Raw genomic sequence first — 14,536 nt, 5'->3', positions numbered from 1 at the left:
ATTTGTTGCTCTCCGTGCGTAATCATTTTTTTAATAACACCCTTGGTACATAAATAACTATTATACAGGGTGTAACAAAAATACAGGTCATAAATTAAATCACATATTTTGGGACAAAAAATAGATCGATTGAACCTAACTTACCTTAGTCCAAATGTGCACCTAAAAAAAGTTATAGCTCTTTGAAGTTACAAAACGAAAATCGATTTTTTCCAATATATCGAAAACTATTTGAGGTTTTTTATTGAAAATGAACAAGTAGCATTTTTAGGGAAGTAACTTCTTTAAAAAAAATTATAGTGAAATTTGTGTACCCCATAAAAATTTTATGGGGGTTTGGTTCCCTTAAACCCCCCAAACTTGTGTATACGTTCCAATTTAATTATTATTGTGCTACCATTAGTTAAACACATCATTTTTAAAACTTTTTTTCCTCTTAGTATTTTTTTGATAAGCCAGTTTTTATCGAGATGCTGCTTCTTTTTAATATGTTTACAAAAAAAATTTATGGGGATTTTGTTCCTTTAAGCGCCCCAAATGTTTGTGTACGTTCCAATTACACTATTATTGCGGCACCATTAGTTAAAGACATTGTTTTTAAAACTTTTTTGCCTCTTAATATTTTTTCGATAAGGTACATTTTATTGAGATGTGGCTTCTTTTTTAGAAGATACCTAAAAATGTAAATTATAACTAAATTTTCATATTATTACCAAGTCTCTATAATCGTACTTAACCATATACAAATATGTGGTAGATTTGACAAATTTTCAAACTATCTCGATAAAAACTGGCTTTTCGAAAAAGTACTAAGAGGCAAAAAAGTTTTAAAAATAATGTGTGTAACTAATGGTACCACAATAATAATTGAATTGGAACGTACACACAAGTTTGGGGGGTTTAAGGGAACAAAACCCCCATAAAATTTTTATGGGGTACACAAATTTTACTATAATTATTTTTTAAGATGTTCCTGCCATAAAAATACTACATGTCCATTTTCAATAAAAAACCTCTAATAGTTTTCGATATATAGGAAAAAATCGATTTTCATTTTGTAAATTCAAAGAGCTATAACTTTTTTTATGTGCACATTTGGACCAAGGTAAGTTAGGTTCAATCGATCTATTTTTGGTCCCAGAATATGTGATTTAATTTATGACCTGTATTTTTGTTACACCCTGTATACAGAAGATTAATAAAATTAATTGTTTGTACAATATTGCACAGGTAGTATGTATTTACCTCTCGGTATAAAGATTTACCTGTTGAGAAAAGAAGTTCTAGTATAGATACTAGTTCCTTCCAACCTATTTCTAATTCTTTATCAGCATAGTTCTCGAATACATGTTTTATTCCTTTATCGGCAGCCGCACCATCTACTGCGTCTACAGGTGCACGTAACTATAAAAGAAATTAATAAAGCTAATTGTATTGATTGATCAATAAAAATATATGCCTACCCCTCCTAATGGTACTGTTGGATCTATCAATCGAACATCTACTTCGTGTTCACTAAAAAAGAAATTTATTAATTATTTTATTATAAGCAAAAGCATATTATAATAGGTGTATTCACTTTAAAGAAATGTAGTTTGTCAACATATACATGCACAGAGAGGGTAGTTAAAGAGAAGAGGCAGGACCCCCGCTAACATATATGTGCAAAGTGTGCAATACACACGGACGCCATCCTTTAGGTGCGCCAAAACCCAGGGTCAAACATTGAAAAATAATTTGCAAAAAAAATGAAAATTAATTTTAAAACAAAAGTTGAGAAATTAAATAGGATTAGGTATAAATACAAACGAAACATATTTAAATTAAGTGACAGCGATCTTTTAAAACGTTGTTTTGTTCTTGAGGAATGACTGACAGATCAGGATAATAAGGATTGGTATAGACTCCAATGATTTGTTTAATGAAATTAAAAAGTTATTTTCATTACCTGATGATACTGACCCCTTTAAGTATTTTACAACATATATTTGAAAACAATTTAATCTTCAACCTTCCAAACTTAAGCATTTCACTAAGAATTCTTTTGACATTACCTGTATCTTTAGTTGCTGACAAGCGATCTTTTTCAAAGTTAAACATCATTAGGACAATGATTCAAGAACGATTGCCTGGGCCTAGCAATATTAGCAATTGAACAAGAAACTTTTGATAATATGTATAAATGTTAGAGATGTAATTGATGAATTTGCAACAGCAAAGTCTCAGAAAATATCGCTACTTACTACCAAAATAGCTATTTTTTATTTTTCTATTATACCTATAGCCCAGTAAATGGACGTAAAATACGGCGATATCGTGTAATTTTCACGGTGACCAACGAATTTCACAAAAATTTGTATGTAGGTTCAAGGTTCTATCCTTACCCTCCACTTCAAAGTTGGACTTGTGTCGTTGGTTACTTTTGCTTGAGGGGTGAATATTACCCCTTCTCGATGGTGAAAAGATGTAGGTTTAAAATAAGTCCAGAAATGGATAAACTGACTAATTCTAAGCAAGTTTTGTTCTATAGAGTTTTGTAACTGAATCAAGACTTTTTGAGTTATTTGCGATAATGTTTATTTCTCAACAAAAAAAACATGTTTTTAGACGGTTTTTCGTAAATAACTCAAAAATTAAGTGTTTTATTAAAAAATATTGTTATCAAAAATGTAGCTTATAAAAAATGAAAAAAATGGTGTACCTATTCATGAAGTCTAGAGACCTAGTAAAAGCAAAATTGGAGCTCATGAGAAAAACGTTCTTATTCTTCAAATTCCAAATCGAATATTTCAACGTGAAATAACCAAAAAAGTAAAGCACTTTTCGGGGAAAACTCATTAAAACTTATTATGACTTCTAAACTTCAGTTGTTTGCTTTATTTCAAGTACCTACCTATCGACCTACCTTCTAAAAAAATAAACAAATAAACATGAACCCAAATGCCTAAGGGGCGTAAAAATCCTTTTTTGCATACAGGCGCCAGCAGCCCTTAGGGGGGCCCTGACAAGAGGTACAACGACAAATGTTCAGAAAGAGAAGAACTACAGATAAATTGTGATAGTTTTGAATTGCACAAAAAAATTACAGAATTAGGAGGTATACGACGATCCAACAATAGTAACACCCTGGTTGATACGAATAATGGTAAAATAATACCTGATATCAAGGCAAACTAAACAGATAGAAAGAATTCGTTCAAGAATTGTTTGAGGACGACAGAACACAATAAAAAGCATGTACGATTGCGAGGAGCATGATATAGGTCCAAATATAACTAAAGCTGAAAAATAATACATGCAATAAATCTGGCAGAATCTAATAAAATTGCGGGACTTCACATAATTCCTACTGAAATAATTATATTAATTTCAGAAGATCAGATCAATGTATTAGTAGACTTTTATTACTATACAGTATGGTGCAAATGTTTAGAGTTTTGTTATTTCGTAAGTCAGCGACTTTAAGGAAACATCCTGAAACAGATCGATTTTTATTTTTAAATTATGATTTTTTGACGTATATATCATACTATTTTAACTATTTATAATGGGAAATAAGCCACAATATTATTAAAAAATGATTTTTATTAACGTTTCGACGCCCAAATCGGGTGCCGTTGTCAAAATACAAAATACTACTGTAGTTTTTTTCAAAATAAGAATATTACGTTCATATATGTTTTCTGTGCTGCTGTATGGGGCGGAGGCCTGGACCTTAAAGAAAGAAAGAAGCGATCGACTTGAAGCATTTGAGATGTGGACCTACCGAAAAATATTAAAAATAAGTTGCGTAGGCCGAATAGCAAATGTTTGCGACCTCAGAAAGATGAAAAAGGAAAAGGAAATCCTGAATATGATTAAGATAAGAAAGTTACAATCGGACACATTATGAGAAGGGATAAATATGTGTTGCTCCAAACCATAATTCAGGGAAAATACAGGGAAAACCGAAGTATTGAAAGAAGACGCATCTCCTGGCTCAACAATCTGAGAATGTGGTATAATTTCAGTTCCATCGACTTGTTCAGAGCTGCAACCTCAAAAGTGAAAATAGCTGTGATGATTACCAACTTCCTTAAAGGAGACGGTACCTAAAGAATAATGTGTTGTATGAATAGAATAGAATAATTTATTTGTCCTGCAAGATCATTTACATGTTATAGGATACGTCAATTTAAAAATACAAATATATACATAATATATAAAATATCACTTAAAAATTATTATAAGATAAAATACAGACAGTACATAGAATTAATTATTTACATCACCCATATATTCGCTTATACTAAATAGTTTCGCTTATACTAAATAATTCGCTTATACTAATAGAAACAATTTTGCAATAGGTACGATTTTAGTTTGCCTCGAAATTTATTTGGGTTTATTTCAGATCTAATACAATTGGAAAGATGATTGAAAAGTCTTGTACCCATATAATACTGGGATTTTTCGTTTCGTACTGTACTATATTTTGGTAGTCTTATGATACCCCAGTTAATAGGGAATAAAACATGAAAAAACAGGGTTTTGAAGGTGCTAAACGGTAGATGAGAGATAACTGATGTAATGATAATTCCGTAAAGACATAAGACGTTCCTACATCTAATTTTTCTTCTTCTTTTTTTAAACAGTTACAAAAAATGAAAAACTCAGTTTTTTGACTATAAAACGTTTCTTGTTCATTTTAGAAAAAATGTTTTAAATAAGTGTTGTAGATCTTAAAAGGTTCTTTAATTTGATAGTACTCATACTCATATACATAAACAATTGACCTAGATAATTGCAAAAAAACACTCATTTTTGGACTAATTTATAAATATTAATAACTTTACTTTTTGCATGATGATAAATAATTTAACTATTTATTGTGCTATTTAATGGGTTATTTAAGTGTGCTAAATTTCAACCAGATCGACTAAATAGTTTATAAGTTATTCAATTTGTTTATCCCAGAGAGCAATTGTTTATACAACTCTTCTTGTCCCAACAGTGACTCGAGAGATATTGAGCAAATTGCAATCAATTATCCGAGGCTCTAGTTTTCAGGTATATTAAAAAAATAACATTTTATTAAAATTGTTATTAAAAAAAAACATTTGAAAAAGACCTTACATTTTAGGTTATAAACAATTAGAATAACTTTGACAGTTTTTATGTCACACGCTTGCATGTAGGCTCACTGAAAATCTGGTGAAAAAATACATATTAAAAAGGAAAAAATAATTTTATATGACCAATAGGAATCAAGTTAGTATTTTTTTTAATGAATAAAATTTTGCATTGTTTATAAGCATTAAAGGCTGAATATTGAACATATTGTATATATGGGAATCTATATTTTATGATCCAGTTTATAGATTGCATATGCAGTGAAATAATAAAAACTTATAACCCGTTAAACTGATGGTACTCGTGAAACACCACCAACGAAAGTGAAGGTGGGAACTGTTCGAGCTTCGCTTCCTTTTTTGGAAAAAAATTACAATATATTATCACCTTCCATAGCACGTGGAACCTTCTTATTTTTAACTGGGGTAGCTCAAGAAAATAACAAAAAAATTGCAAATTTCACCTTCCGGGAAAATTGTAAAATCCCGTGAAAATCAATTGATTCAATTTTACTATAAATGTTTTTGAATTTTACAAGTATTTCGTAAAAATTCTTTAAATTTTATTAAGTAAAGTATATTTTTTATATAAATATAAAATAATTATAAATTATTACAATACATTATTAATTTTTTTATTTGAAATAATTAAAAAGTATTTAAAAGTCCTTAATAGTTTTTAAAAAACAAATTTTTGTTTTATTATGATTTAATTTAATGAAGATATTAATATTTGTCTAGGTAGGCATCTAATAAGTATAAATAGTATTTTTGCACTATTTAATTATGTATTTTTAAGTTCAATTATTAGAATAAAATTTATATATTATTTTGGTAGCAATATTTAAACAAACTGATAAATTTTAAGATTAAATATTTCAAGAAGACGTCTAAAGAAGACAGAGGGATATTGAAAACTGAACCTCAAATTCATTTTATCAATTGTAATATTCAAAATGTAAATGTATCAATATAATAATTAATTTAATTATACAACTACTTAATTTGTTTGTGTTACCAAATCAATAAATTTGAATATATTTTTTTTTGTTATGAATGATAACAGAAAAAAATCAGAGGAGAATCATATATCACTTTTTTTGTGAAGTACGTACCTACAAAAAATCTTTTCAAAGTTTATTTTAAAACCATTTATTTAGAAAGTGGGAATAGAAAATTAAAAAAAGTAATTAAGTAGTTACCAATTTTAATTTAAATAAACGAATAAAAACATTGTTTATACTTATTAGATACCTATCTAGACAAATATTAATATGTAGTTTCATTAAATGAAATTATAAGAGAATTAAACTTACCTGTTTAAAATACTATCAAATTAAAAATAATATGTTGGATTAATTTATAATTATTATTGTATATTTATATAAATAATATACCTTAATTAGTAAAATATAAGTAATTCTTATGAAATTATTGTAAAATTAAAGTAAGTAATAGCAAAGTGCAAATTTTGTCAACGTAAAAAATCGATGATTTTTTCCCTATTAACTGGTGTATGAAGTCATTTTGTCTAGTGGGGTACTGATGATAATAAGAGTTTGAATGAAACTTAGTTATATTAGATTTTACATATAGTATACATTTAAAAATATATATAGAAGGTACTGTTAAAATGTTATATTTTTTAAAATATTGTCGACATGAATACCGATATGGCAAATTAAAAATTAATCTAATTATCCTCTTCTAAGAGACAAATGAAGTACAAGGAAAAATAAAAGAGAAGGGAAAATTATATATAAAATGTCAAGAAACCAAATCGGACATACATCTTCAAAACTATATATTCGCCAAAAAGGAAGCGAAAGTAGCAGTAGCAAAAGCTAAAGCAGAAGCGTATTCAAACCTATACGATCAACTTGATACCAGGGAAGGCGAAGCAAAGATATATAAAATAGCCAAACAGAGAACAAAGAAAGCAAGAGATTTTAATCAGATTAGATGTATCCGAGATGAAAATAATAAAATACTAATTCACAAAAAGGATGTCAAAAAGAGATGGAGAAAGTATTTGGACAGTTTATTAAATGAAGAATTTGACAGAGAGCCTGTGGAGTTAACGGAGACAGTAACAGCAATGGTTACCTGAATAACAAACGAGGAAGTGGCTCAAGCGCTTCAAAATATAAAGAAAGGAAAAGCAGTCGGACCAGATGATATTCCTGGGGAAGTATGGAGAGCATTAGGAGAGACAGGAATAAGTTGGCTAGCAGATCTATTTAATAGAATTATGGAAGTTGGACAAATGCCAGACGAATGGAGGAGCAGTATATTAGTACCTGTCTACAAAAACAAAGAACAATGTACAAACTGCATGGCTTTAAAACTACTTAGCCACACCATGACAATGTGGGAGAGAGTAATTGATAGACGGATAAGTGAAGAAACCGAAATATCCGATAATCAGTTTGGTTTTATGCAGGGCAGATCAACAACAGATGCAATTTTCATTGTAAGGCAACTGATGGAAAAATACAGGAATAAAGAGACCAACGCTCATGTGGTATTCATTGATCTTGAGAAAGCATATGATAGAGTTCCTCGAGAGATTCTGGGGTGGGCACTCAATTAGAAAGGAGTCCCTGGCGAATATGTAAAGATTGTGAGAGATATGTATGAGGGAGTAACGACTAGTGTTAGGACAGGCGTGGGAGAGACTGGTAAATTTCAGGTGAAAGTAGGATTGCACCAAGACTCGGTGCTTAGTCCTTATTTATTCTCATTAGCTTTGGACCAGATAACAGCGAAACTACAGGGTAGCATTCATACAGGAGAGGAAGACCAAAGAAGACCTGGGAGGGGACGATAAGGCAGGACATGTCGGTAAATGGGATTAACATTGATATGACCCAAGATAGAATTGTTTGGAGAAATGCAATTGGGGAAGCCGACCCCTCATAGGGATAAGGCAAAGAGAATGATGATGATCCTTTTCCGAGAGACAAACACTCTTGTAGCATTCACAGCACTACCCAAAAGATTTATATTATAGGCTAAGTGAGAATACACAATTACATAATAAATATTCAGTAACTGTTCAATTGTAAAAAAACTTTTTTATTGTAAAATTGCGTAAGAGCTACTATTTATTTTTTGCAAACGTGATTAATTTCAGATTCCCAGCTCATATTACTATCTAGATACAAACCCAAAAGTTTAGTGGTAGTTGTGACAAACTACATTTCTAAAGTAAATATACTATAACGAGAGAGATTTCGTATAGAGAGCATATAATCTGAAGACTGGTAAGAGTATTTCAAAGAACTTTTAGTAGAGCATAGAGGTGACTTTCAACAGCATTGAAACCAAAACTAAGATAAAATTGCAATAGTAGGGTCACCAATAAGATTATAACAACAGAAGATATTAAAAATGTATGTAAGCAGGTGAAGAGGGGAAAAGCACCTGGACCAGGGGTTAAACCGGGAGAATTGTTTAAGTACGGAACGAATAAATTTTACGAACATATTCGGCAGCTATTTCAAAAATGCATAGATACACGAAATCTCTAGGGAATGGAAAACATCATATCTCAGTACTACTCGTATACATAAAAAGGATGATAAAATAATTTGTGAAAATTGACGAGGAATAGCTATAACTAGATCTATGAGTAGAATATACGGGAAGGTTTTGAAGAATCAAATCGAGAAAAAATATTTAGATTCTGGAAAAGAAGAACAAGCAGGATTTCGTACGGGTCGATCTACTATGGAACACATTTTCTCCTTAACTCAGATAATCGAAAAAAAAAGATGGCACCGATTGAATCAAGAAATTCATATGTTGTTCATTGACCTGCGGAAAGCCTACGATAACATTCCACTGAACAAGCTGTGGCATCAATGGAAAGTAGGAATATTAATATAGAATTATTAAAAACCGCCAAAGTGCTATATACAATAAGTCCATAAAAATAAAAACAGGGATAAAAATAACAACAGGATTTATAACACCAAAGGGATTAAAGCAAGGATGTTGCCTTTCCCCCACGTTATTTAAAATATACCTCAATAGTGCTTAAAAACATTGGAAAAAATGTAGAACAATGGGGATGCCACTCACACACTATGGCTCAAGGTGATGACGATTTAAACATATGACCCGAAAATAAATTGAGTATGATACATATGTGTATTCGTGTATTTTAGGAGAACAAAAAGATCTCATGCTAGACGAGATGACTACGATAAAACACTACTACGACTAAAAATATCTAGTTATCAAAGTCAAGAAAATAAAAGAGAAAAATACGTCAGGTAGAAAAGGTATCACGATGTTAAACAGTATTTTATGGGACCAATCCATCAGTAAAAAAAATAGGATATATGAGACTATATGAAAAGTATCACTCTATACAGCTGCAAGAGCAGCAGGAAGATCTAAACGAGAAACGATTACCAACAAACGCATTAATGGAAATCAAACGAGCAATCAGTGATCACTTTCAACAAAAAGAAGTTATCTGTTTCGTAGATATACAAAGAATAGATGAACAACGAATACCAAAGGAAATACTAAAATGGCAACCGGAAGGAAAGGGAAAAAGAGGTAGATCGAGAAAGAAGGAATAGACATAGAGCTGAGAGAAAGAAACGTAGAAGAAGACTTATGGAGCAATCGGACGAAGGGGCGATTGGAAGTTGGAAAAAGGCGGAAATCGTTATAAACCGACATGTAGTAGTATATAAGGATAAGGATTTATAGACTTTTGTCAACTAATTTTCTGTAATGTTTTAAACTTATAATTTTACATCTTATCATTTTATCTACTATTTTCCATGCTTGAAAAATATTTTTTCTGAATATTATGTACTTGCTTAAAAAAATTGAGTTCCACTTACTTAACATCAAATGTAACAGTAGAGTAAACCCTTAAAAGAAATTCACAGCTTGCTTGTGGTTCATCTGTAAATGGTATTATGCAGTAGGATCCTTTTGGTAAATCTATGTGTCCCGTAACCTGTGTATTGTTCTCTGGTTCTCTAATATATATAGGTTTAATTGAGGAGAAAAAATTATGCGTTAAACGTCCAGAAACGGATTTTAGCTAAAACATAAATACATTTATACAGTGAGGACGTTTGAGTTTGCACTTTTTAAATAAGAGTAGGGGTCGTGTGATAGTTCATTTTAAAGGTTATTTAATTCTCTATTCAGTAATATAAACGTTAACATAATTATTTATACAGGGTGTGCAAAATTTGTTTAATGAAATTAATCCAGACAAAAAGAAGAATGTATGTAATTCATTTATTTCAAAATACATTTGAGTGCTGTCAGAAAACGGAAAGAAATGTTTATTTGAAAAATAAGCATTGTTTTTCTCTTAAATTCAATGTTAAAACTGCCACCCACCTGTCTCTTAGCAGTTTTCTGCTACCAATTGCTTACATTCTTCTTTTTGTGTAAATTAATTTAATACAAATTTTTTTTGTACACCCTGTATAAATAATTATGTTAATGTTTATATTACTAAAGAGAGAATTAAATAACCTTTTAAATGAGGTATCACACAACCCCTAGTCTCATTTAAAAAAATCACCGATTACGTAATTACGCCCAGATGGATGACGTCACTAATATTATATATATATATATATATATATATATATATATATATATATATATATATTTAAAGGTATTCAGCTAGTGAATTCAGAGGTTGAATCGGTCAATTTAGTTGGCAAGTAAATAAAGACACAGCCTCCTTTCTTAGACACAGCCTCCGACTTCATTTTTTCAAGATTTTCTCGGTCGTCCTCTTCTTCTTGTTCGTCTTGGGCTTCATTCTGCCACCTTGCCATCCATGTGTTTTCTGCTCCGCAGACGTGGCCGTACCATTCAGTCTTCTCTCGTCCTTATATTGCAGGGCATATTTTTCCATTGCATCTCTCCTCATCTCCTCACTGGTTACTTGGTCTTTCTTGTGAGACCACAACAATTTCCCAGTTTTCCATTTCGATTGGGAAATGCGCTTTTGGGTTGATTTGTTTATGACCGAAATTTCGGAGGCATATGCCATGATGCTTCGTACAATTATTAGGTACATCACATTTTTCTTTGTTCTTTCCTTTGATGTTCTTATTCCAGATCATTATAGAGTTGTCTGATGCAAGATCTGTTGTCCCAATATATTTTTCATTTTTATTTCTGCCCCTGCTGTTCCGTTTTTCGACATTACAAAACCCAAATTTAAAATTCCGTTTCTTTTATTCCTACTTATCTATTGCCAAATCATGACGTATTCTTCCGATATTGCTAAGTAGTCCGTTTTTTCATATCTATTTCCAGGCCCACCGGTATTTTTTTTTTTTTTTTTTATAACCCACATAACCCATATTCTGAGATGCAAAGATTCAAATAATTCTGCCAATAAATCCCATCTTACATAACAAACAAATCAACACAACCCATATTCCGAGATTTAAAGCTTCAAATAATTCTGCCACATTATTCTACCCTTCGAACAAAAAATTTCTCTAACACCCCTGTATAAGTTAAGTCAATATTCTACCTCTTACTCAAGGGCTTGAGCCATAAATCTTACAAACATGCGTGTCGTCGGCTAGTGGGTGGATTTGGCATAGGGAAAAATAACATCTCATTTGCCGCTAATTCGTCTAACGGTGATCAACTACAAATGAAGGCTTCAGTGAGATTCAAATCACCGAATTAAATAACTAGCCAATGAACATTAATACATGGTGTATTTTTCCGTAGTGTATCGTTAAGTTGCTGTTATAGAATGAGTTGTATCTGTAGAATTTTTGTTTTAACATCTTAAACATACTACAAATTGTTTTGTAAGTATTATATCACTTTTGTTAAGGTTATTTATAATTATAGACTTCATTCTTTATTTGTAGTGAACTGATGAAGCTTTCGAAATTGTAAAGCGAAACGTTTTCAATATATCAATGAAGTAGTTGACTTCTTTATTTACTTGCCAACTAAATTGACCGATTCAACCTCTGAATTCACTAGCTGAATACCTTTAAATTTAAATTAACGGTCGCATACCTTGCAATGCTATATATATATATATATATATATATATATATATATATATATATATATATATATATATATATATATATATATATATATATATATATATATATATATATATATATATATGATTATTAATATGTAGTGACTGTTAATAATACAAAATGAATAATTTTGGGGAATGCAGTCAATGTGTTTTGGGCTGATTAGAAGAGAAACACTTTGAACTTTTGTCGAGCTTTCGGACAATTTATTTCCTTTATCAAGAATATAATTTGATACTATTTCACTAAATAGTATCAAAAGAAAAATATTTATAACATTCTAAATCAACTTGTTTTACATTACTATCAGTTTTTTTTTACTAATAATTATAACTTCAAATTTGCTTATATCTTTATATCATTATTTTATACACTGTTAACTAACTTCTTTCCCAATCTATCGAGTTATTAAAGTAGTCTAACTACATTTGATTAATGTCCTTTTGACATATTTCAAAATTAATTTACGTTTACAATTTATATTTTTTAGAAAGAATTTTTATGTTTTTTATAAGTATGTTAGTTATTTTGTAAACCACGAGCAGTAAGTTGTTATTTTTCTAGTTTTCATCTAAATTTAAACATTTGTATTTTTAGATTGTCTTGATAAAGGAAATAAATTGTCCGAAAGCTCGACAAAAGTTCAAAGTGTTTCTCTTCTAATCAGCCCAAAACACATTGACTGCATTCCCCAAAATTATTCATTTTATATATATATATATATATATATATATATATATATATATATATATATATATATATTGACTCCCAGCGTATGAAGTGAGCCACATATCAAAAGAAACTGCGGTTGAAGTGAGGTCCTGTACAAAGTGAGGTCCAGTATACGGACCTCACTTAGTCAATCAATGTAAGACTTTTTCGTAGACATGTACTGATAACAAACACTGTCTTTTTACAAAAAAAAGTGGGACCTCACTTTGTATGGTCCACATCAATTTTTAGTTCCGAGATTTTCCGCATAGAGGCGCTGACTTTGACGTATATTTTCTAACCATGTATATTCTATGCCCTGTTGAATAACTTACGATACACATAGTGAGGACCATACAACTGGCAACATCTGTTCAACCAATCCTTAGAACAGTGGATCGTCGCATAAATTCAAACAGTACAAAAATGTTTAATACTTTAATCCTTTTTGAGAGCGTAGGCGCAAAATTTCGGTCGAGTTCTTTTTAAACGCATTTATTTTTTTCGAATTCTGAGATAACTAATAGGTATTTTTAAAAAATTTAAACGCAAAATAGAAGACTACATTATTCCCGAGGGCAGAAAGTCCCTTATAATGAACAAAAAGTTTCTTTTGAATGATATATTAAAAATTAAAAATCAGACTATTTTTTTTTCATCCCTGTGACTTATTAAAATAAATATTATAGAAGTTCTCAAGGACTTTCGACCATGGATAATACAGTAATATTTCTTTCTGCGTTTAAATTTTTTTTAAATACTTAAGGTTTTCTCAGTATTCGAAAAAAATGAACGCATTTAAAAATAATTCGAGCGAAATTTTTGCGCATAATATGCTCTCAGAAAGGCTTAAAATAATATAAATTTTTGTAATCAGTATTTCAATAGTTATTTATGATATAAGTGTTAAAAGTACACGTTTAAGGCACGCATGTGAAAGTTTGCAGAATGAGCGACAGCGAGTTCTGCAATTCACATGACTGCCTTAAAAATGTACTTTTTAACACGCATATCATACAATATTTTTTCTACAAACGTAATTACAGGACAATATCTACAAAAACTTTTACTTGAACTGACATTCCATTTTTATATTTTTTTGACATTACATCAAAATTGCCTATACGATCAATACGAATTGCAGTGCCATAAAAATTTTAAAGCACTAGTGCCTTAAAGTAGCATTTTTAACGCACGTATGGAGTGCTAATAATTGCATTTTTAACACGGTTGTAGAAAAAAGCTTTTAAATGAAGTGTCACATGAAGAGGTTAACAAAGTTATGCCTGTCACCTGAAGAGGGATCGCGTAAAGTTCGAAACATTGACGCTATGATATACTATGATTATTTTAAAAATCGACCTATCCGAGCGTTTTTCTTATGTGCTAAAAATATATAAGTTAATAAGGGGGGTAACACTTATTCCAGCGAACTGTATTTGTAACAACCAAGGTAGGGATGGCGGTTGTTGAACAAAAAACCGGTTTTTGGTTATACCGGTTTTTTACTTACGGTTTAGGTTTAACCTGGCGGTTATAACTGGTCAAAAAAAGCGGTTGTTTCAAAAACCATTTTTCGGTTTTTTTAATCAAAAGCAAATACTCGATAGGTTATAATGTTAATGTTACATACATTTA

At 30.4% G+C, this 14,536-nt stretch overlaps 1 protein-coding gene across 1 annotated transcript in view; it reads right to left on the bottom strand.

Annotated features, from left to right (window-relative positions):
- Positions 1 to 14,536, bottom strand: part of LOC114330441 (calpain-A) — a 134,812-nt gene that overhangs the window by 43,655 nt on the left and 76,621 nt on the right. The window contains exons 9-11 of the mRNA XM_028279778.2: positions 9,977 to 10,182; positions 1,464 to 1,515; positions 1,266 to 1,404 (exon numbers count right to left, since the gene is read on the bottom strand). Coding sequence (XP_028135579.2) covers positions 1,266 to 1,404; positions 1,464 to 1,515; positions 9,977 to 10,182 — 397 coding nt within the window. The remainder of the gene's footprint in view (positions 1 to 1,265; positions 1,405 to 1,463; positions 1,516 to 9,976; positions 10,183 to 14,536) is intronic.

Source organism: Diabrotica virgifera, chromosome 6, assembly GCF_917563875.1.
Source record: "Diabrotica virgifera virgifera chromosome 6, PGI_DIABVI_V3a".
NCBI lineage: Eukaryota > Metazoa > Arthropoda > Insecta > Coleoptera > Chrysomelidae > Diabrotica > Diabrotica virgifera.
Note: the sequence above shows the minus strand (reverse complement) of the source record. Positions and strands in the feature narration are given on the sequence as shown.